Source organism: Heliconius melpomene, chromosome 20 (assembly GCF_056956725.1).
Source record: "Heliconius melpomene rosina isolate 202511_hmr_F chromosome 20, ASM5695672v1, whole genome shotgun sequence".
In the NCBI taxonomy this organism is placed as follows: domain Eukaryota; kingdom Metazoa; phylum Arthropoda; class Insecta; order Lepidoptera; family Nymphalidae; genus Heliconius; species Heliconius melpomene.
The window spans coordinates 8,354,443-8,379,314 of NC_140408.1; the positions used below are offsets into that span (position 1 = coordinate 8,354,443).

At 31.2% G+C, this 24,872-nt stretch overlaps 4 protein-coding genes and 1 pseudogene across 4 annotated transcripts; 2 read left to right on the top strand and 3 right to left on the bottom strand.

The window, feature by feature from the left end:
* The first annotated feature begins 1,483 nt into the window (after window positions 1-1,483).
* Window positions 1,484-11,621, top strand: LOC146527830 (kynurenine 3-monooxygenase-like). The gene is made up of 10 exons (XM_085204158.1): window positions 1,484-1,655; window positions 2,776-2,845; window positions 3,774-3,967; window positions 4,862-4,910; window positions 5,988-6,075; window positions 6,719-6,890; window positions 9,360-9,611; window positions 10,091-10,321; window positions 10,497-10,658; window positions 11,283-11,621. Exons 1-10 carry the CDS (start codon window positions 1,593-1,595, stop codon window positions 11,346-11,348), a joined length of 1,347 nt encoding a protein of 448 aa, XP_085060284.1. The 5' UTR covers window positions 1,484-1,592; the 3' UTR covers window positions 11,349-11,621.
* LOC146527831 (uncharacterized) lies at window positions 6,954-8,807 on the bottom strand. Its single transcript, XM_085204156.1, has one exon. The coding sequence runs from the start codon at window positions 8,805-8,807 to the stop codon at window positions 6,954-6,956; it is 1,854 nt and encodes a 617-aa protein (XP_085060282.1).
* Window positions 11,622-11,709: 88 nt separating the features above from the next.
* LOC146527832 (kynurenine 3-monooxygenase-like) lies at window positions 11,710-20,959 on the top strand. Its single transcript, XM_085204159.1, has 10 exons — window positions 11,710-12,861; window positions 13,383-13,452; window positions 13,868-14,061; window positions 15,050-15,098; window positions 15,943-16,030; window positions 16,717-16,888; window positions 19,238-19,489; window positions 19,654-19,884; window positions 20,080-20,241; window positions 20,862-20,959. The coding sequence occupies exons 1-10, from the start codon at window positions 12,799-12,801 to the stop codon at window positions 20,925-20,927; spliced, it is 1,347 nt and encodes a 448-aa protein (XP_085060285.1). The 5' UTR covers window positions 11,710-12,798; the 3' UTR covers window positions 20,928-20,959.
* LOC146527833 (uncharacterized) lies at window positions 16,959-18,812 on the bottom strand (annotated as a pseudogene).
* A 1,074-nt stretch (window positions 20,960-22,033) lies between the features above and the next one.
* On the bottom strand, window positions 22,034-23,857 carry LOC146527834 (uncharacterized). Its single transcript, XM_085205288.1, has one exon. The coding sequence runs from the start codon at window positions 23,855-23,857 to the stop codon at window positions 22,034-22,036; it is 1,824 nt and encodes a 607-aa protein (XP_085061414.1).
* Window positions 23,858-24,872: the final 1,015 nt, after the last annotated feature.

Genomic DNA, 24,872 nt, shown 5'->3' on the forward strand with positions numbered 1-24,872 from the left:
CCGAATCAAAATCCGTTGGGTGGTTTAGAAGAAGAAGAGTTAGAAAGTTCAGACAGACACAAAAAGCGACTTTGTTTTATAAGATATAGGATAGGATAAACAACAAGTTGTTTAATTACAAAAAAACATATTATACTAAGTTACTCGTTAGTTGTGCCACAAGTCCCACAAAATTCTATAAATGTGGTTAAATTAGGCTAATTAATTAATATATATATATATATATATATATATATATATATATATATATATATATATAAAATAAAAGTGTCTGTCTGTGATTTTAAAATAATCGTGTTATTGGACATTCGTGGATAGACTTACCGCCTACATAGATAGATATGAAATAATGAAACATTTTTGTAAAACAAAATTGATTTGTTTAATGCATAATAAATAGTATAGATAGCCTTTCTAAAATATTTATTAATTTTTTCCTAATTCCACTTAAATAACATTAAATTTATTAAAAATATTCGTTAAGCGTAAGCGGGCGTAGCCGCGGCGAGGCCGCTTGTTTAAGTATGTAATCACAACATAATTAACGAAAACCTTTAGTTAACTTAAAAAAAATGGTTAAACAAAATACAGTGTAAAGACCGGTTCAACGTTAAAAGTATTTTCATTGCTTGTCCCATAAAGCGAGAGGATGCTCAAAATTATTTATTTTGTATGCATAAAAAATGTCTAAAAAATGTATGCAGAAACCTAGAACTCGAAATTGGATATATATTTAAATTACTTGATCTAAAAAATGATGAAAAAAAATAGTTTTGATTTCATTGATTTGTTGGAAGTAAGGAAATTTTTTTTGAGCTACGCAGTATTATTGTTTAAGTGGATTAGTCAGCAGCTAGCGTTGAGTAACATAATATGGCTACCACAGTATCATTTGTCTATTGATAAAATGTATACCTTCGTAAGTTTCGAATTACACAGAAATGAGAACAACAAGAATATTTTTGATAGTTAAAATTTAAATAAAATAAAATTACTTCTACACAATAACAGAACATAACAGAATATTTTACAAGTTAATCAAACTTTCTTTGGATCAATTTATTTAATATCACTATATATATACTCGTATATCACTATATATTTTATTTATCAAAACTCGTTTAAAAATATGGAGGTATATTGAATAAAGAAAAAATGTTTTTTAGTAATAAATTGAATCCTGCTTGTAGCAGAGTAAGCAGAGGAAACCTCACTGGGTTGTCGAAGTGTCTCTGTTTGTAATTTTCCGTCGAATTTTCGGGACGTTGCATGACGAAACCTAAACGCTGCTTTATTAAAATTATTAATCAACTTATATTTTTTTTCGCACTTTCCTTTCTTAATTTTTGAATACATTTTCATTTACTACTGATATAAATAGGTATAATATTTATTTGTATTAAGCAGTGGTTTCTTTAAAAAAAAAAAAAACTTATTGTACGGAATCCCAAAAGAAACAACTTAATTGTCGAGCTCGTCTTAGTTTGATCATCATTTGCAGTAGTGGTGTCTCGAGCGCTGGTCCCACCGGTTTTGGTTCAACAGAACTGAATTTATTACACTTCTATTTCTTTGTTAATTAAAGATTTATAATGGAAGTGCTAAACGGCAATAGAAAAAGGAAATTAAATATTGCAGTTGTTGGGGGAGGGCTTGTAAGTATGTTTATAAATAATTATAAAAAAAAATTGAATGATTATAATAAACGTTTTTAATAGATGTTTTAGGATAGGTTTTAAGGTTTTTGAATCCAATGAGTAATCTTTCTCTTGTAGATACAATAATAATATTAGCACAAAATGATTATTGGTATTAAAATGAAATAATAGTTTCTGTTGAAGGCAGTAAAATGAATTATATTTTATATTAATAATATATACACATATTGATGCAAGAGTTTATGAACTTTATTATGAATAACGTTCTTAATATTATCTAAACAGTGTAATATAATAAATATGAATTTATATGTGACTTGGAATTCTATATTAGGAAAAAAAATATTATGATAATAATATTATTATTTTAAAGATTTTTAAATATTATGTATTGTTTTTTAATAGTAAATATACATAATACTATTTAAACAACAAGTTACAAGCAAAATCTAGAGTGTTTGTTGGTTTTTAGTAATTTATAATTGATTATAATTACCATTTATAGTACAAATAACTCAATAATAATAGTAATAATAAATTAATAAAATATAACATAAGATGTACCTACTTAATATTCATTGGTATAAAAGGTAAGAAGATCCAAACTGGAATTTCCTACAATATTTTTTAAGTCTATTTTTTGAAAATTTGAGCGCTTTTTGGCGCAGTGGCACAAAGTGTGACTGTAAACCGACTGGTTGTGGGTTCGATCCCCATTCGAGGGAATGAAATATTAATTTAAAATTTATATTTTCATTTGTTCGCTCTAGTATCAAGGCAAACGCAATGTTGTGAAAGTCAACACGAATTATCTCGAAAATTGGGCAGAAAGTGAGTAACGCCTCCTATACTACGTTACATTCATGATAAAGCAAGAGTTAGAGCAAAAACTCATCTAGAGTTAATGAGAATGTTTCACTAAAACAAAAACTTTAATACCTACTATATAATAGCTACAACTTCTCTTCAATGTAATAACATTTCAACATTTACCTGTATACTTCAAAATTTTGTTAATATCATATTAATTTGATAACACAGCAATATTTATTGCAAAGATATTATAATATATTCTTAAGTTTCGATGAAAATTTCTTATTTATCGATAACATTTCAGGTAGGATCATTAGAAGCAATTTATCTGGCCAAAAGAGGACATCGCGTGTCCCTCTACGAGTATCGCGAAGGTAAACTTGACATTAGGCACGTGGCTCATCGTTTTATTATGTAAAAAATCCGGTTCATCAATATTAAATTAATTTAAAATATGTAATATATTTACATTATATTAATAATATTATGTAACATTTTGAAATTGTGGCCCAAAATTGTATTAATAATACGAGGACGTCGTCGCGCAGCGGTACGAGGGTTTGACTGTATCGCGACGATTGTGAGTTCGATTCCCACTCGAGGAAATAAAATATTTATTTACATTTATATTTTCATTTCTTCGATCTGGTGTCGAGGCAAACAGCGGCGTTGAGTTCCGCCACTCAACACGCAATGCTTTCAGAATCCGGCAGAAAGTGGGGGACGGAGTGTCTTAACACTAGGTTCCCTCTGCCTATCCTGCTGTATGCGGGATACAGCGTGAAGCTGATTTATTTATTTATTTATTTCAATTACTAATCTATGTTAATATGTCTACATAAAAAAAGATAAGATTAGTTTGCTAGAGATAAATAATCTTGACCGACGGACAGACGGACAACAAATTGTTCCTGTTTTTTCCTTTTGCGGTACGGAACTCTAACAATTAAGATTTCGATATTATTATTTAATAATCATATTGATATAATAACCACGTACCTGTACCTACATGCTTACATAATAAATGTATACTTGTGTAGATTGGTGCTTATACAGAGTGTTAAAAAAATACACATGAATTGTAGTGTTTTTTTCAGCTTCACGCTGTATCCCGCACAAAGCAGAGTAGACAGGAAACCTAGTGTTAAGACACTCCATTCCCTACTTTTCGCCGAATTCTGGAGGCATTCCGTCTTGATTGGCGGATTTCAACGCCGCGCTTTGCCTCGACACCGTAGCCAAGAAATGAAATATGTAAATTTAAATAAATATTCAATTTCGTCTGATGTGTATGTATTGCAGATATCAGATATACTCCTCTTGTTCGGGGACGCTCTATAAACTTAGCCTTATCTGTGCGCGGGCGGAAAGCACTTCAAGGTGTTGGGGTTGAAGACCACATGGTCAACGAACATGGAATTCCTATGAGGGCAAGAATGATTCATCGCCCTGATGGTTCAACGTACGCTATACCTTACGACTCTAGGACGAATCAGGTGAAATTTTAGATTGAAGTTATATATTAAGGTTTGATTTTTTTGTAAACGTCTCCTAAATTTTAGTCAGAAAAATAACTAGCAATCAGTAAATTTGTCTAGCACATTTCAAAAGCAATGCTTCCTAGATGGCGAAAAAATAGACAATATTATGGCCAACGTTACATATGGGAAATACACATATTATCTATATATTAATATGTGAAACAAAAAAATTTAACCTGTTTTTACAAAAAATGCACTGATGGAGGAGTATGAAATTTGGCACATTTACAGTTTATATGTAGGGGAAGTCCAGAACGCTAATATTTTTCAATAACAATGCTTATAAAATACATACATTTTACAATATTTACTTTTATGTTTATAAAGTGACAATTTGCTATGGTAATTATGCACCTCAATTGGTTCTCTAGTAATAATAAATAGCGCCGCTTAACCGCATATAATCATCATTTATTATAATCAGTATAACATGATTGCATAAGCTTTTTCCCATTGTTCCATTTACATACGTCCTTGGCAAAATAACGATCGATATATACAATATACACATGCGTCGATGTCCTGAATATCTAATTTAAAACCCTAATAGCTCGTCTAATCTATAAGAGATATTGCTGTAGTGTCGTTTCAAAAGTTAGTCAGCTTATGTAATTTTCTAATGACAACACACAATTCCTAGCAGCTCATTTAAAGTATTAAGAGATAATGATAGTGACTTAGGATAAAAAAAAAAATTAACCCAAACTAAGATGCGAGCTAAAACTCGCTGGAAATAGTTAAAGAAATATTGAAAAATTTAGATTTTAAATGTTTCATTACAATACATTACGATTAACTTACTTAATTTATTTGATAGATCATATTTTTTTAAGTTTGTATATTTTTCAGTGTATTTATTCCGTGGGAAGAAATTATTTAAACAGCGTGCTTTTGAAAGGTAAATATTTATTGTAGTTTATTCCCTTATAATAGAGCTAACTAGGAGTATTCTATTAATTCTCTAAGATTATTCATTTAATATTAAATTGCAATATACAGGGTGGAATTGTCAGCACCACTTTAAATGAAACCACAGTTTTAACTACTCTATAGAAGTAGTATTTTTGGGAATTATTTTTTTCAGAAAAAAAATTATTCCCAAAAATGAAAAAGTTCTTTTTTCAAACAAAATAAATAATAAAATTATCGTTTTAAAATTAAATGCCATTTGTAAAGTATAACATAAACACGCACACACTTACTTGTCAAAGCGGCAACGTCGCATACGTGTGTGTGCGTCACACAAAATACAGGTTGGATAAAAATCTCGAAATAAAAAAAATCCTACGTCAAAACTGTTGAGGTACCTTGATTAATTTCTTTAGTTTTGGGTTTTAAATATTTTACTCTATATGCAGGTTCAGTAAAAGGAGCGCTGCCTCTTCCACCCTGTATATCATAGTATATGACTAATATACCTACAAATTATTTAGACAAGACGCTTTAGTCAAGTGTCAAATGTAATAAAATATTATGAGTAGGTGCTTATTTTTCTTTTTCTCAGCTTCACGCTGTATCCTGCATGTAGCGGTGTTGGCAAAAGGTGCCTAGTGTTAAGACACTCTGCTCACTACTTTTCACCGAATTCTGGTGGCATTGCGAGTATGGTTCCATTCCCACTGGATGAAATGAAATATTTTATATTTTAATTTTTTCGCTCTGGTGGTGTCTGTCAAAACGTGGCGGTGAGATCCGCTACTCAACACGCAATGAAATGTAAATAGGAAACGGAGTAACACTTAACAACACAGTCTTAACACCAGATTTCCTCTGCCTACTCTTCTGTGTGCGAGATACAATAGAATGCGTGGAACTTTTATATAAAGCAATATAATACGAAAACAAAAATTTAATGTGATGTTTATTGGAGTTTCCTTATATTGGATGCCGAAGAAAAATCATATTATGAAATTGCTTTTGCTTGGTGTAACAATTGTCTAGTTCTTTATATCAGAATCTTCTACATTTTTTGCAGAATCAGAGAACTATGACAACGTGGAAAGATATTTTAACCATAAATTGGTGCAATCTAATTTACGAAATGGATCATTAACATTTCTTAAGTAAGTTGGAACATTACCTATTTCTTATGCTACAATAATAAATAAAATATTATAGATTATAAATTTTATTTGAAGCAATATAAAATAACAATATATAATCTCTGTTACACGAATAAATGGTTCCAAAAGTTTATTCGGGTCCATTGGGTTTTATCAATCATGTTAGGCTTCTGAGCGCTAGAGTCGCGGTAAAATTTTGTTAGTTATTGAAATATATGTTTGTCTGTTTTGTTAAACATAATGTAGAATACAATTTCAAACCGCTTTTATTCTAATAGTACCTTATATGCTATCGATACTAATACTAAGGAAGCTGTGTTAAGTCTCTAAAATTTTGTGTTACTATATTAGAAACTGTAGCAAACGTGCAAAGCAGTGTCTTTGTTATGTTAGTATTATTAAATCTTAAAGTATTAATTAAATCATGATGCAAATTCTATGGTAAATACCGTGAGTTAGACGAAATTATTATATATATTGTTTATTTTCTTGCTCCGGTATATTTCTATTGAGTTCCACCAGTCAACATACTAAGTCTTGAATTTGGACGAATGTGTAATTGATACGACAGAATACGCCGCTACGTTGATCTACAAAGACAGCGAGCATAAAAAAATTAAAATGATTGCAAATATAATTTCAGGACAGACTCAAAAGAGACGGTTCAAGTAAACGCAGATTTAATAATTGGAGCGGATGGAGCTTTCTCTGCAGTCCGCAAAGAAATGATGAAACAACCACTGTTTGACTTCAGCCAGCAGTACATAGAACATGGTTATTTGGAACTTTGTATACCAGCTTCCCAAGATGGTGGAGTAAGCACTAAAATGTCAATTAAGTACTTTTAAACAAAAATATAAAATCCCAGTAAATTAATTTTAATGATTAATTGTTGAATATATATAATATACCTTGTTGAGACTTAATTCAATAATAAACGAGATTAACGATACAGTATACCCAATAATTAATACCGCATAATGAATTCTAAAATCTGCTAAACGTAATATTTTAAACGTTTCTTTGTAATGATGGCTAGGAGTCACAAGCTGGTGGTAAATTTTTGCACGCTGTCGCTGCAATAATCCTGACTCGAAATGAAAAGTGGTATATTTTTGAAATTTATGATGTAGAGGGAATCCTCGAGTGGTGTACATTGCATGCATTAAATCATTTGGATAATGCCAACTATTTATTTTAGAGTTACCATTTTCATCTACATATTTAGACTTTCTCATTTGATAGGTGTAGTCCGCATCCAAGCCAAAATACTTAACATTATTAGCTATCGTTTCTAATACGTCTTCGCTTAATTTACAGTTCGCGTTTGTATTTCCAGGGAATGTTTCGTTAAACGTAAATTTGTAAAAAGTTCTTGTAGCATCACTTATGCAAGGTTCCCAAGGCAGTGCAGATAATGACGTTGTGTCAATTTTTGTATTTACTTTAACGGTTCTCGTCAATAAGTTACTAAGTGCTGAATTATAGAAACTGGTCATAAAAAATGTGAACCAAATCCAAAATATTACAATTTTTTTCATTTTATTTGTTTTAATCAATACAATATCCGTCTGACCATATAGATAGCCCCATATTTTCAAAATAATGATTTTTCTATCTTCGTCTCCTAACAAGAACCGGCGACTCAGCGTAATCACGACTGCTGCAAATATGTAAGACAAACCTATTAATAACCAAGTACTGATACCAAATTCTTGATACACTTTTTTCCAAGTTTCTTCAACCGAGGCTGGAGTAAATAGACAAAGATTATATGTACAATATCCAGAAATATATTCAAATAATTTAATACGATTTTTTATTAACGCAAAACCACCGATTACCACACTAGCTGTGTTGTTATGTAAGTAGCTCAGTACACCTGTTACCGTAAAATTGTAAAAAATGACCCCGTTTCCAAGGCCCAAATCGTAAATATATTTAATCGTAAGATTTTCTTTTTGTGCTATGTTATCGATTATATATTGTTCTAATCCTTTTTCTGTCCATTGAGGAATTTTACCAACTTTTTTTGATTGAAATATGACGTTTGGCATATCTTCAAATGCTGCTACAGTTATGGTGCAATTTCGGAGTTTATTTTCTAAGTAAGTGTAGTTCAATCTAATGGAATGTAAATTTCTACAGTCACTAATTTCTTCAATTTTATTTATTGATTGCCCGCACTTGCCTTCATCGAACGCGTGATACTTGTACGCTGTGAAATGCCCATTTGATTTTGTTATTAGTAAAACGTTAAATATGTTATGATTTAATAATATATTAAAAACTTCTGAAAATTCTGATTTATATAAATCATCAACGACTACGAAAAATACTGCTCTTGAATTCCAAAAGACATCCTTGGACAATGTTGTAAAACTTATATACATTTCCTGATAGTTTTTTGTATAAAATATGTAGACATCTGTCCATGTCTTCCATTTTCTAGTTTCAAACGATCGGGATAGAAATGTATAGCAGCTTCTGTAACTTAGAAGGCTATTAACACCATCAATGAAGTAAGTAGAAGATACTAATGTAAAATGGGTACCACACGGAATGTATTTGTAGCTTGTAGACACGATACACTCGATTACTGCATTTTCATAAATATCATGTAGAATATTATTTGTAGACAGGTCCGAATTCCAATTTTGTGATACTGCAATATTATTAGACGTATGGAAAATAATAAAAAATATTTGTAATAACATGGTCAATAGCTTCATGACCAAACATCAAACTAAGACTGTCTTGCTGATTGTAAAGTGGGTACTCAAAGTTATTAGTATTTCTATTTTTATGGTCTGTTACTGTTATTAATATATGACGACCTTGTTATGATTATACATACGTGTTCTAGCGAATATATAGTTACACTATGCCAATTACTATATGTACTAGTTATTACAATCAGAATATTAGTTGCATACAAAGTTTTTATCTTTTGATGTAATTGGTTCTTGAATATTATATATTCCTTATCTTAGACTCCATTTATTTTAATAAAATTAGTTTATGTCATTTTATTTTTATTTATAATTAAAATAAAAAATAAATTGAGGCCAGTCGTGGGTTGTGGGGTCGATCCCCACTCGAGGAGATTTAAAATTATATTTACATTTTTATCGCTCTGGTGTTGAGGCAAAAGTGCGGCGAAGAGTTTCGCCACTCAACACGCAATGTCCCATGGAACGTAGTGTCTTAATACTAAGTTTCCTTTGCGTATCCTGCTTTGTGCGTGAAGCTGATTTATTTTTAATTTAGAAAAATCTCATTAGTTTCAGATACCACCAAACTACCTGCATGTTTGGCCAAGGGGTAACTTCATGATGATCGCTCTCCCGAATCAAGATTGTTCGTGGACCGTCACACTTTTTATGCCTTTTAATAATTTTAAAAATATAAATACAGACGAGAAGCTTTTAGATTTCTTTCAAAAATATTTTCCTGATTCAATAACGTTGATCGGTCAAAAGAAACTGATAGAGGATTTCTTTGGAGGGTCTCCTTCTGCATTAGTGGCTGTTAAGGTAGAATACACACGTATATCTTTTTTTTTATTATTTATGCCTGACTTAATTTAAAGCTAAATTAAGATTTTCTGGCAAAATAATTGAATTACATTGTTTTTTAATACTAGTAAAACAATTTTTACAAATATCATAAGAAAGCTTTTACCAATATTATAAGAGGTCGTCGTGGCGCAGGGGACAAGGGTGTGACTGTAACGCGTTGATTGTGGGTTCGATTCCCGCGCGAAGCAATGAATTATTGTTTTTTATTATTTTCATTTCTACGCTTTCGCACTAAGGCAATAAGCCCTGTGTGGTGTTCCGCCATGTCTTGAAAAATTCGGCGGAAAGTACGGAACGGATTGTCCTAACACTAGGTTTCCTCTGCCTACCTTGCTGTATACGGGAAACATCGTGAAGCTGATTTAATTTTTTTATAATTTTGTTATTTTGTATGCAGTACTCGCAAATATTGATATTTTTAATAAATATTTTAGTGTCGCCCTTATCACGTGCACAACAAAGCTCTTATAATTGGCGATGCGGCACATGCTGTAGTTCCCTTCTATGGACAGGGTATGAACGCCGGCTTCGAGGACTGTTATCTATTAAATGAATTATTTAATAAACACAACGATGATATACCAAGCATCCTCGAAGAATTTTCGGGCAAAAGATGGAGAGATGCTTTTGCGATCAGTGATCTGGCAATGTATAATTATATTGAGGTAATTTTAATTTTATTTAAGTGCGGGGTTGAGTTCAGTTTCAAAGGAGGGAAGCGGAGTGTCTTGTCTCTAGGCTTACTCTACTTACTCCTGTGGGCAGCTTCCGAGACCTTTTAATATCCAGAAGATATGTTTGCTTACATAATAATAGAAAACATTATAAATATTATTTCAGATGCGAGATTTAGTTACCCGCCCGTCATATCGCACCCGGAAGGCGATAGATGATTTCATATTTTGGCTTTTACCTGATTTATGGGTACCCCTTTACAACTCCGTGACATTTACAACGATGTCCTACAGCCAGTGCGTAAAGAATCGTCAATGGCAGAACAAAGTATGTATTGTAAATAATATTTTTAATATGTTTTTATTATTTTATTTTTAATTTAATAAGCCCTAAATCGAATTCAGAATGTATACAGGGTGGAATTTCAGCACCACTTAAAATGAAACCACAGTTTCAAGTACTCTATAAAAGCTTAATATAATATAAAATTCTGAAAAAAAAATGTTAGTAGTAGTAAAAAAGTTATTTTTTTAAACTAAGTAAATAATGAAATTGTCGTTTTAAAATGAAACACCATTTGTAAAGTATAACATAAACACGCACACACTTACCTGACAAAGCGGCAACGTCGCACGCGTATGTGTGCATCACACGAAATACATGTATGGATAAAAATCGTGAAATGAAAAAAAATCATACGTCCAAACTGTTGAGGTACCTTGATTAATTTCTTTAACTTTGGGTTTGAAATATTTTAGTAAAAAGTTTTTTTCAGTAAAAGGAGCGCTGCCTCTTCCACCCTGTATATACAATTCTTAACTGCAAAACAATCAATAGTCAATCAAATGTATATTATTTATATAAATATCTATTTTATCCATATCATAAACAAAATATATATTTTGAAACAAACAAATGTACAATATCACAAATAAACATTTTTGTTTGCAGGTGCTCGTCTTCTTTACCACATTGTTAGTTTTTATTGTTTTTATCATTTACATGTATCGCAAATGATAACTTATTTGTAAATAAATGAGAATTGATATGATATTTATATTATCAATATTATAATATATTTGACATTCAGAAATATCTAAAGACACATCAAGAGGACTTTTATTGAACACAAAATGTATTTTTTTTTCTGAAAAGTTAATTACAGAAATAAATACAATGTTTTTAGTATAATTTATTTTCTAATATCTATACAATAAAATATTATTTGATTAAGGTCTGATTAAATATGGTTGTTAAAATAAAATAAATAAATCAATATGTTTATAAAAATACTGTTTCTTTTTATGATTGGCATTCTAACGATGCATTTTCTACATTAATGAAGAAAGACAAACCTTCTTCTCTTAAGAACTATGATAACCCTAAATATTATGAAAATTATATAGTTTATAATTTTGTCTGTTAATCCTTCCGTCAGTTTGTCTTCTTTGTTTGTACTCTTACACTAATTTCTGGTACTACTGGTCAAACGTAAAAACTAATTGGTTGGCTTTCTGTAATCTGAGGTGTTATTTATTTCAGGACAACTAACCTTGAATGATAATTACAGGCACACAAATGTGCGAAATGTGGGTTCAAACTCGAAAAAACGACATATTTAGTATTTTTATTTTCTCGCTCTAATACCGAGTTAAAGCACGTCGCTGAATTCCGTTACTCAACCCGCAATGCCTTCAGAATTCGGCGGAAAGTGGGAAACGGAAGTGTCTTAATGGCAACGGGTCTTAACATTAGGATCCCAGGTTCCCGCCGCCTACCCTTTTATCTTCTTACATAAGCCACCTTAGATTTGCTGATGATAGAAACCCTTCTATGGTAATATTTGAAATGGTATGGTATGGTCGCCACTCCCCAACAGCTTGCCACGAGTTGCCCTGCGGGCTAATTATTATTATTATAGTTGATTTAATGAAATTAAACGTAGCATATTTCTTTATGCAGATTCTTTTATAAAGCATATTAATGGCTTTACCATTTCTTTAGTTTCATTTTTTTAGTAAGCAGAGGGAACCTCACTAGGTTGTCGAAGTGTCTCAACACTCTAAAACACCCTGTTTGCCATTTTCCGCCGAATTTTCGAGATAATGTAAGTTGAATGGTAAAATATTTAATCAATTAATCATCAATCAATTAATATTTTTTATTCGCACTTAAGTTTTCAATACATTTTTGTTAGATACTAATAACATAATTATAATATTTAGTTTGAATCGGGCACTGTTATCTTTGAAGAAATAAAACGTTAAGGTTATATAAGGCTGCTGTATTATTTATACAAGTCTAATTGTACGGAATTCTAAAAAAACGACTTAGTTGTCTAGGTCGTCTTAGTTTGAGCTTCATTTGTAGTTTTGGTGTCACGAGCGCTGGTCCGTCCCACCGGTTTTGGTTCAACAGATCTGAATATTTATTACACTGCTATTTCTTTGTTAATTAAAGATTTATAATGGAAGTGCTAAACGGCAATAGAAAAAGGAAATTAAATATAGCAGTTGTTGGGGGAGGGCTTGTAAGTATATTCATAAATAATTATTAAAAAATACACATTGTTATTTATAATATTATATTTTTAAATAATAAATTGATTATTTATTTATATTTTTGAATTATAATAAATATTTTTAATAGATGTTTTAGGATAGGTTTTTGAATAAAATATAGTTTCTGTTAAAGGCAATAAAATAAGTTATATTTTATATTAATAATGTATAGAGGTCAATCGTGGCGCCACTTAATAGGGAATTCGGCGGGAAATGGCGAACGGATGTCTTAACACTAGGTTCCTTCTGGCTACCCTGCCGTGTACAGGATACGGCGTGAAGCTGATAACAAAAAATATTGTTAAATGTTAATAGGTACATTTTTCTTCATATTATTACAATTCAGCATTTTCCAATATATCTATAAATTTTAATTATAAAATACCTAGGTTCAACGCTGACTAAATTTTAGTTAATTTCATTGAACCTTTAGAATATTTATATATTCTTAATGTTCAATGGAAATTTTTGCTTATCGATAACATTTCAGGTAGGATCATTAGAAGCAATTTATCTGGCCAAAAGAGGACATCGCGTGTCCCTCTACGAGTATCGCGAAGGTAAACATGATATTAGGCACATGGCTCGGCATGTTTTTATGTATAAAATCCAGTTCATCAATTTTAAATTTATTTTAAAAATTTAATACATTTACATTATATTAAAAATGTTATCTAACATTTTGAAATTGTGGCCCAAAACGACTAATTCGAGGCGTGGCGTGGTGCAGCCGCATAAGTTTTAACATAAATTAGTCATTAAAATAAATTAATCAGCTTCACCCTGTATCCCGCACACAGCATGGTAGGCAGAGGGAACCTTGTGTTAAGTGTTAAGTTACTCATTTCCCACTTTCTTTGAGTGGCGGATTCCAACGCTGCGCTTTGCCTCAACACCAGAGCCAAGAAATGAAATATGTAGATTTAAATAAATATTTCGTTTCCTCGCGCAACCAGTGATGTGTACGTATTGCAGATATCAGAAAAACCCCTCTTGTTCGGGGACGCTCTATAAACTTACTCTTATCAGTGCGGGGGCGGATAGCACTTAAAGGAATTGGGGTTGAAGGCCACATGGTCAATGAACATGGAATTCCTATGAGGGCGAGAATGATTCATCGCACTGATGGTTCAACGTACGCTATACCTTACGACTCTAGGACGAATCAGGTAAAATTTTAGCTTATATTAAGGTCATATTTATATTAAGGTTATATTTATAGTAAGGTTTAATTTTTTTTAAACGTCTCCTGAATTTTAGGTAGAAAAACTTTTGGCAATCAGTTAATTTGTCTTGTACTTCTAGCATATTTCAGAAGCAATGCTTCGTAAATGGCAAAACCATAGGCAATATTATGGTCAAAGTTACACATGGGAGATACGCACACTATGTATATATTAATTAATACGCGATAATAATGAAAATTGCGCGAATGGAGGATTTTGCAGACAGACAGACAGACAAGAAATTGAAAAAAATATTTTTGCTTTCTATTATTGTTTTTAAGTATCCCTCTATCCATTTCAGTCAAAAATACTAAATGTACAGACAGAATATTTATACTATTTTATTATATATAGAGATAGAGATAAATAGCGCCGCTTAGGATTATATTATACATCATTAATTATAATTAGTATAACATGATTGCATAAGCTTGTTCCGATTTTTGCATTTACATACGTCCTTGCCGAAATATAGGCATCGATATATACAATATACATATGTGTCGATGTCGTGAATATCTAATTTAAAACCCAAATAACTCGTTTAATCTATAAGAGATATTGCTATAGTGTCGTTTCAAAAGTTAGTCAGCTTATGTAAAAAACAAAAGTCTAATATGGAACCACAGCGGCCCAGTTAAACCTTAAAGAGGATATGTTAGCCTTAGGAAAGGTGATTCAGCGTTATGATCACTTTCTGATCACAACAGAAAATCTCACGTGAACCCCTCGCAGCTCATTTAAATTATAAGAGTAAATTATAGTGCCTTAGGATATAGTTTTTAATTAACACAAACTAAGATGCGAGCTAAAGCTCGCTGGAAATGTTTTTTTTGTTGACAAGTTAAAGAAATATTAAGAAATCTAGATTTCAAATGTTTTATACGCTACATTAAGATTAACTTTTTTTTCAAGGTTGTATATTTTTCAGTGCGTTTATTCCGTGAGAAGAAATTATTTAAACAGCGTGCTTTTGAAAGGTAAATATTTATTGTAGTTTATTCCCTTATAATAAAGTTAAGTAGGAGTATTCTATTGATTCCCTCAGATTATTAATTTAATATTAAATTGCAATTCGCATATATCATCATCAACATCATCATCGTCATCGTCGGCAGCCATTGATTGTCCACTGTTGGGCATAGGCCTTCCCCAACTCCCGCCACCACACTCGATCCTCAGCTCTTCGGACCTCGGACCCACCCGCTTCCCGCCAACCTCTTTAGGTCGTCGGTCCATCTAGCAGGGGGTCGTCCCACCGGACGTTTTGTACGGGGTCTCCACTCTAAGACACGTCTGCCTCAGCGGCCGTCGGCTCTATTAAAAATATGCCCCGCCCATTGCCACTTCAACTTACCAATTCTATGAGCTATGTCGGTAACTCCAGTTCTCCTCCGGATTTCCTCATTTCGGATTCTATTCTTTATTCTATTCTTCATACCATATGAATAATATACATATTATTTAGATAAAACGCTTTAGTCAGGTGACAAATGTAATAAAATATTATGAATAGGAACTTACTTTTGTGTTGAGTTCCGCCACTCAACACGCAGTGAAATAAAAATGAATGAAAATGAGAAATGGAGTGTCTTACCACTAAGTTTTCTCTGCCTAACCTGCTGTGTGCGAGATACAATGAGATGCGTGGAACTTCTATATAAAGCGATATAATACAAAAAAAAATGTTATGTTTATTGAACTTTCAATTGGATTGGATTGGATTGGATTGGATGCCGAAGGAAAATGATAGTATGAAATTGCTTTTGCTTAGTGTAATAATAGTCTCATTCTTTACATCAGAATCGTCTAAATTTTTTGCAGAATCAGAGAACTATGACAACGTGGAAAGATATTTTAACCATAAATTGGTGCAATCGAATTTACGAAATGGATCATTAACTTTTCTTAAGTAAGTTGAAACATTACTTATTTCTTACGTTACAATAAAAAATAAAATATTATAGATTATAAATTTTATTTGAAGCAATATAAAATTACAATATATACTCTCTGTTACACGAATAAATTCCAAATCTCCATCTAAATTCCAATGGTTCCAAAAGTTTATTCGGGTCCATTGGGTTTTACCATCATGTTAGTCTCTTCAATTTTGTTAGTAATTGAAATATATGTATGTCTGTTTTGTTAAACAAAATGTAAAAAACAATTTGAAACTGAAAACTTTTATGCTAATAGTACCTTTGCTATTGATACTAATACTAAGGAAGCTGTATCAAATCTCTAAAATTCTGTGTACTACACTAGAATTTATAGCAAACGTGCAAAAACAATGTCTTTGTTATGCTAATATTATTAAATCTTAAAGTAATAATTAATTACCATAGAATTTGCCATGATGCAAATTCTATGGTAAATACAGTGAGCTGGACGGAATTACTACATATATTTTTTATTTTCTTGCTCTGGCATATTTCTCTTGAGTTCCACCATTAAACATACTAAGTTTTGAATTTGGGCGAAAGTGTAATTGATACGAAGGTATGCTGCTATGCTACATACGTTGAATACTAGTCCTATTGATCTACAAAGACCGCGAGCATGAAAAGATTAAAATTATTGCAAATGTAATTTCAGGACAGACTCAAAAGAGACGGTTCAAGTAAACGCCGATTTAATAATTGGAGCGGATGGAGCTTTCTCTACAGTCCGCAAAGAAATGATGGAAGAACCACTATTTGACTTCAGCCAGCAGTACATAAACCATGGTTATTTGGAGCTTTGCATACCAGCTTCTCAAGATGGTGGAGTAAGCACTAAAATGTCCATTAAGTACTTTTAAACAAAAATATAAAATCCAAATAAACGAATTTTAATTATTATTGGTAATTGTTGAACGTTTGTAGTACCTTGTTGAGACTTAATTCAATAATAAACAAGATTAACGATACAGTATACCCAATAATCAATACCGCATAATGAATTCTAAAATCCGATAAACGTAATATTTTAAACGTTTCCTTGTAATGATGGCTAGGAGTTACTAGCTGGTGGTATATTTTTGCACGCTGTCGCTGCAATAATCCTGACTCGAAATGAAAAGTGGTATATTTTTGAAATTTATGGTGTAGAGGGAATCCTCGAGTGGTGTACATTGCAAGCATCAAATCATTTGGATAATGCCGACTGTTTATTTTGGAGTTACCATTTTCATCTATATATTTACACTTTCTCATTTGATAAGTGTAGTCCGCATCCAAGCCAAAATACTTAACATTATTAGCTATCGTGTCTAATACGTCTTCGCTTAATTTACAGTTAGCGTTTGTATTTCCAGAGAATGTTTCGTTAAACGTAAATTGGTAAAAAGTTCTTGCAACATTACTTATGCAAGGCAGCAGTTCCCAAGGCAGCGCAGATAATGACGATGTATCAATTTTTGTATTTACTTTAACGTTTCTCGTCAATAAGCTACAAAGTGCTGAATTATAGAAACTGGTCATAAAAAATGTGAACCAAATCCAAAATATGACTATTTTTTTCATTTTATTTGTTTTAATCAATACAATATCCGTCTGACCATATAGATACCCCCATATTTTTAAAATAATTCTCTTTCTATCTTAGTCTCCTAACAAGAACCGACGAGTCACCGTAATCACGACTGCTGCAAATATGTAAGTCAAACCTATTAATAACCAAGTACTGATACCAAATTCTTGATACACTTTTTTCCAAGTTTCTTCAACCGAGGCTGGAGTAAATAGACAAAGATTATATGTACAATATCCAGAAATATATTCAAATAATTTAATACGATTTTTTATTAACGCAAAACCACCGATTACCACACTAGCTGTGTTATTATGTAAGTAGCTCAGTACACCTGTTACCGTTAAATTGTGCAAAACTACTCCGTTTCCATGGCTCAAATCGTAAATATATTTAATAGTAAGATTTTCTTTTTCTGCTATGTTATCTATTATATATTGTTCTAATCCTATTTCTTTCCATGGAGGATTTTTACCAACTTTTTTTGAGTGAAATATGACGTTTGGCATATCTTCAAATGCTGCTACAGTTATGGTGCAATTTCGGAGTTTATTTTCTAAGTAAGTGTAGTTCAATCTAATGGAATGTAAATTACACTCACTAATTTCTTCAATTTTATTTATTGATTGCCCGCAATTGCCTTCATCGAACGCGTCATACTTGTACGCAGTGAAATGTCCATTTGATTTTGTTATTAGTACAACGTTAAATATGTTATGATTTAATAATATATTAAAAACTTCAGAATATTCTGATTTATATAAATCATCAACGACTACGAAAAAAAGTGCTCTTGAATTCCAAAAGACGTCTTTGGACAATGTTGTAAAGCTTATATACATTTCCTCATAGTTTTTTGTATAAAATATGTAGACATCTGTCCAAGTCTTCCATTTTCTAGTTTCAAACGATCGGGATAGAAATGTATAGCAGGTTTTGTAACTTAGCAGGCTATTAACACCATCAATGAAGTAAGTAGAAGATACTAATGTAAAATGGGTACCACACGGAATGTATTTGTAGCTTGTAGACACGATGCAGTCGGTTACTGCATTTTCATAAATATCATGTAGAGTATTACTTGTAGATAGATTGGAATAAAAATTTGGTGATACTGCAATATTATCAGAAATATGGAAAATAATAAGAAATATTTGTAACAACATGGTCAATAGCTTCATGATCAAACATCGAACTAAGACTGTCTTGCTGATTGTAAAGTGGGTACTCAATGTAATTAACATTTCTATTTTTATGGTCTGTTACTGTTATTAATATATGACGACCTTGTTATGGTTAAACATAAGTGGTCTAGAGAATACATAGATGCACTATGCCAATTACCACATGGACTAGCTATTACGATCAGTTATTCTGATCGTAATAACTTTGACGACGATTTAACTTATTATTGCATACAAAGTTATTATATTTTGATGTAATTGGTTCTTGAATATTATATGTTCATCAACTTAGACTTCTTTTAGTTTTATAAAATTATTTTATGTAATTTTATTAATATTTTTGTAGGTTTCCTCTGCGTATCTTGCTTTGTGCGGGATAGAGCGTGAAGCTGATTTATTTTTAATTAAAGAAATCTCATTAGTTTCAGATGCCATCAAACTACCTGCATGTTTGGCCAAGGGGTAAATTCATGATGGTCGCGCTCCCGAATCAAGATTGTTCGTGGACCGTCACACTTATTATGGCTTTTAATAATTTTAAAAACATAAATACAAACGAGAAGCTTTTAGATTTCTTTCGAAAATATTTTCCCGATTCAATATCTTTGATCGGTCAAAAGAAACTGATAGAAGATTTCTTTGGAGTTTCTCCTTCTACATTAGTGTCTGTTAAGGTGGAATAAATTCTTATACCTTTTTTTAGCTGCACGTTATATCCCGCACATAGCATAACAGGGAGGGAACCCTCTGTATGCGGGATACAGCGTGAATTTAATTATAAGAAATGTATGCAGTACTCGCGAATATACTTTATAAATAATTTTAATTAATATTTTAGTGTCGCCCTTATCACGTGCACAACAAAGCTCTTTTAATTGGCGATGCGGCACATGCTATAGTTCCCTTCTATGGACAGGGTATGAACGCCGGCTTCGAGGACTGTTATATATTAAATGAATTATTTAATAAACACAACGATGATATACCAAGTATCCTCGAAGAGTTTTCGGGCAAAAGATGGAGAGATGCTTTCGCGATCAGTGATCTGGCAATGTATCATTATATTGAGGTAATTTTAATTTTATTTAAGGGGTTCTTGACACGGAGAGGAGGGGGGGGGGGGTTTATTATGGTGCTGAATTCCGTTTCAAATTACGGAAATGGTCTTGTCCCTGTTCCTGTGGGCGGCTTGCGAGACCATCTTAATATCCAGAAGATATGATTGCTTACATAATAATAGATAACATTATAAATATTATTTCAGATGCGAGATTTAGTTACCCGCCCGTCATATCGCACCCGGAAGGCGATAGATGATTTCATATTTTGGCTTTTACCTGATTTATGGGTACCCCTTTACAACTCCGTGACATTTACAACGATGTCCTACAGCCAGTGCGTAAAGAATCGTCAATGGCAGAACAAAGTATGTATTGTAAATAATACTTTTAATATGTTTTTATTATTTTATTTTTAATTTAATAAGCCCTAAATCGTATTCGGAACCAATCTATACAGGGTGGAAGAGGCAGCGCTCCTTTTACTGAAACTGCATATAGGGTAAAATATTTTAAACCCAGAACTAAATAAATTAATCCAGGTACCTCAACAGTTTGGACATAGGATTTTTTTTTCATTTCACGATTTTTATCCATACCTGTATTTCGTGTGAGCACACATACGTGTGTGACGTTGCCGCTTTGGCAGATAAGTGTGTGCGTGTTTATGATATACTTTACAAATGGCGTTTTATTTTAAAATGATAATTTTATTATTTATTTTGTTTGAAAAAAATACTTTTTCATTTTTGGGAATTTTTTTTTTTCTGACTTATATTAGGCTTTTATAGAGTAGTTAAAACTGTGGTTTCATTTAAAGTGGTACTGACAATTCCACTCTGTATATACAATTCTTAACTGCGAAACAATGATATCAATTAAATGTATATTATTTATATAAATATTTATTTTATGCAAATCATAAGCAAAATATATATTTTGAAATAAACAAATGTACAATATCACAAATAAACATTTTTGTTTGCAGGTGCTCGTCTTCTTTATCACATTGTTAGTTTTTTTTGTTTTTATCATTTACATGTATCGCAAATGATAAATTATTTGTAAATAAATGAGAATTGATATGATATTTTGATAATATTATAATATATTTATAATATGACAAAAAAGGGACATACAGAAATATCTAAAGGCACATCAAGAGGACTTTTATTCAACACAAAATGTATTTTTTTTTGAAAAGATAGACAGAAACACAGAATTAAATACAATGTTCTTAGTATAATTTATTATCTAATATCTATACAATAACATATTATTTGATTAAGGTTTGATTAAATATGGTTGTTAAAATAAAATAAATAAATCAATATGTTTATAAAAATACTATTTCTTTTTATGATTGCCATTCTAACGATGCATTGTCTACATTAATAAAGAAAAAGCCTTATTCTCTTAAGCACGATGGTGATGTTAAATCAATTACCGGTTGTTGTTTAGTCGTCTCTTAACGACGTTGTCTAATGCAAACTAGCCAAGTGCGAGTCGAACTTACCCATGAAAAAAAAAACATAATTACAAACTTATAATTGTAGTTTATTTCATACAAAATAAATGCGTAAATAAAATTAAGCTTGTCAACTTTTATGTACTTCCCGTTGGTATACGAAAATGAAATTGCTACGGAGCCCCTGTTATGGGAGTCCTACTCACATTTGGCTGGTTTTATTTATATATATATATATATAAAGAAATTATGACATATGCTGTCTGTTACAAAAATAAATATCTCTATTATATCGAACAAAACTTTGCTCGTGTCCATAGGGTTTTATCAATCATAAGTTATTCCACTGAGTGTTAGAGTTGTGCTAAAATTATGTTAGAATCCTAAATAAAAATATATGTTTTTAACCTTTTTATAGTCTTATTCTACACTTAGGAAAGAAAAATACTTTTTGGAAACATATAAAATGTGAAACGAAACGTTTTAATGTCGGTACGTTAAAATCAAATACGTTTCTAAAAATAGTGTTAGTAAAGTATGGAGACCAGTCGTGGTGTAGGGGCACAAAGTGTGACTAATTTACTAGCGTTGTTCGGTAAAATGTTTGCATTTTTATTATATTCGTATATATTTTTTAACTATTACTGCTTAAAGAGTAATTGTAACAAATTAATATTAATATTTTTTATAATTCAATATCTTAGATAATTGTGATTTATTTCAATAATAAAACACACAAACGATATCGTATAACCAAAAATTAATATAGCATAATGAATTCTAAAATCTGACAAATGAAATATTTTAAACGTGTTTCTCCGACGATGGTTAGGAGTTACATACTTTGGAGAGATTGTTGCACGCTGTCGTTGCAATAACCCTGATTCTAAATGAAAAGTGGCATATTTTTGAAATTTATGTTGTAGAGGGAATCCTCGAGTGGTGTACATTGCGAGCATCAAATCACTTGGAAGCTGCCAACTCTTTAATTTTGGGTTACCATTTTTACTGTAGCTTATATGGTAGCTATAATCCATTTCCAAAGCATAATACTTATTATTGTTAGCTACAGTGTCTAATGCATCATTAGTGAGGTTACAGTTTGCTTTAGTATTTCCTGGAAGTGTCTCGTTAAATGTAAATTTGTAGAAAGTTCTCATAGCATTACTTATGCAAGGTTCCCAAGGCAGCGTAGATAATGACTTTGTGTCGATTTTTGACTTCACTTCGACGTTTCTCGACAATAAGCTGTAAAGTGCTGAATTGTAGAAGCTTGTCATAAAAAATGTGAACAAAATCCAAAATATTATAAATTTTTTCATTTTTTTAAATTTCATCAACTCAATGTCCGTCTGTCCGTATAGGTAACCCCAAATTTTTAAAATTACTCTTCCTTTATCTTCGTGTCCCATTAAAAGACGACGTGACATGGTAATGACAACCGTAACAAATAAATATGAGAAACATATTAAGAGCCATGTGCCAACATCAAATTCTTGATAAACTTTTTTCCAATTTTCTTCGCCCAAGGCTGGAGTAAATATGCAAATATTTCCTGTAGCATAACCCCAAATATATTCAAATAAACTGATACGATTTCTCATTAACAAAAAACCTCCGATAACAATGCTAGCTGTGTTATTATGCAGATATCCTAGTAAACCTGTTATTGTTGAATTTGATAAAATAACACCATATTCATGTTTCGAATCTGCGTTAATATATTGTAGCGTAAGATTTTCTTGTTCTGCTATATTGTCTAGTATATATTGTTCTATTCCTCTTTCTACCTTCCTAGGACGCTTATTAACTTTTTTTGACTCAAATATGACGTTAAGCATGTCTTCAGTTGCTGCTATAGATATTACGCAATTTCTAAATTTATAGTCTAAGTATGAGTAATTCAATTTGATGGAATCTATGTTCCTACAGTCATTAATTTTTTCAATGTTATTAAGAGATCGTCCACAATTACCATTTTCAAGAGCGTGATAGATATATGCACTGAATATTCCTTTTTCTGACTTTATAATAAGTAAAACGTTAAATATGTTAAGATTCATTAATATATTAAAAACTTCTGAATACTCCGCTTTATGTAGATCATTAATGACTATAAAAAAATGTGCTCTGGGATTCCAAACCACATCTTTTGACAATGTGGTAAAACTTGTGTACACTTCATGATAGTTTTTCGTAAAAAATATGTACACATCTGTCCATGTTCTCCATTTTCTGATTTCAAACGATCGAGATAGAAATGTATAGCAATTTTTGTTACTTAAAAGCTTATTAACGTCATCAATGAAGTAAGAAGAATACACTAATGTAAACATAGTACCACACGGAATGTGCTTGTAGCTTGTGGACACGATACAGTCAATTGCTGAATTTTGATTATTATCATGTAGATAATTATTTATAAATAAATTAGAATTTAAACCTTGTGATGTCGCTAAGTAATCACAAAAATGGAAAATTATAAAAGATATTTGTAACAGTGTAACCAACTTCATGGTTTAATATTGTTAGTACTACTAAACTGGATATTGTCTTTGTGACTAAACATCGCATATTGAGCATAATTATCATGTCCATTTTTAATGACATAAAGATAGATGATTTGCAATGATTTATTGTACACTAGGGGAAATATCACTACCTATGCCAATAACTATTTAAACTAGTCTTAAAGATTTGAATACAAATTATGTAGTTATTTCATCGATCTAGCTAGATAAGTAGAAGAAATCTCAAATTAAAATGAAACCTGAACCAATTAACAATATTAAACTTCACCTAAAATGGCTCTATAAAATAAATTATTTATTCGTACTGTGCGCAAACTAAAAGGTTGCGTACTTTTACAAATTTCAAGTGTTATTCCACACTCAGGAAAGAAAAATGCTTTTTACAAGGATTTGAATCCGCTATGTTTATTTTTTTATGTTTTCTTAAAAGCCACGTAAATATGCAAGTTACAGTAGTTACGTTTTTTATTAGAAAAAAAATAAATAAAATTATTTCCTAGTTTCCGTACATAATTTCCTTCCTGCTGTCATGATTTATTACCTCGTTTAATATTGAAGTTGAAGTCCAAGCTGATCAGACAAAAACGATATGGCGTTTATAACAACTTAATTATTCTGATAAGCAGCAGTAATAAAGTATTTGACAGAATATAAACATTTTTTAACCAACAATATATGCAGAAAATATTTTTAACATGTTCAAACAGTACCTATAAAACAGAGTGTTAGTATGTTTTTAATAGCTATCTTTTTTACCTTATAAAAGTTTTCCAATTTATATTTATATTGACACATATTGTTCACATGAAGATAAATTAAAAATAAATTGAATATTTTTATTCCGCACTTAGAAAATAAAATGCTTATTTAGAAACGGTATAAAAATCTGAACGTAGCGGGATTTGAACACTCGTCTCTTATAATCCGTCCAAGCGCTCTGACCATTAATACCACCATACGTTCTCATCAAGCTACGTCGAAATTCTTAAACATTTGTTAC

Coding starts and splice junctions, on each gene's coding strand:
- LOC146527834 (XM_085205288.1), bottom strand. CDS start 23,857: ATGAAGTTGGTTACACTGTTACAAATATCTTTTATAATTTTCCATTTT.
- LOC146527832 (XM_085204159.1), top strand. CDS start 12,799: ATGGAAGTGCTAAACGGCAATAGAAAAAGGAAATTAAATATAGCAGTT. Junction 14,062..15,049: donor ACGACTCTAGGACGAATCAG/GTAAAATTTTAG, acceptor TATATTTTTCAG/TGCGTTTATTCCGTGAGAAG. Junction 16,889..19,237: donor CAGCTTCTCAAGATGGTGGA/GTAAGCACTAAA, acceptor AAATCTCATTAG/TTTCAGATGCCATCAAACTA.
- LOC146527831 (XM_085204156.1), bottom strand. CDS start 8,807: ATGAAGCTATTGACCATGTTATTACAAATATTTTTTATTATTTTCCAT.
- LOC146527830 (XM_085204158.1), top strand. CDS start 1,593: ATGGAAGTGCTAAACGGCAATAGAAAAAGGAAATTAAATATTGCAGTT. Junction 4,911..5,987: donor AAACAGCGTGCTTTTGAAAG/GTAAATATTTAT, acceptor CATTTTTTGCAG/AATCAGAGAACTATGACAAC. Junction 10,659..11,282: donor ATCGTCAATGGCAGAACAAA/GTATGTATTGTA, acceptor TTTTGTTTGCAG/GTGCTCGTCTTCTTTACCAC.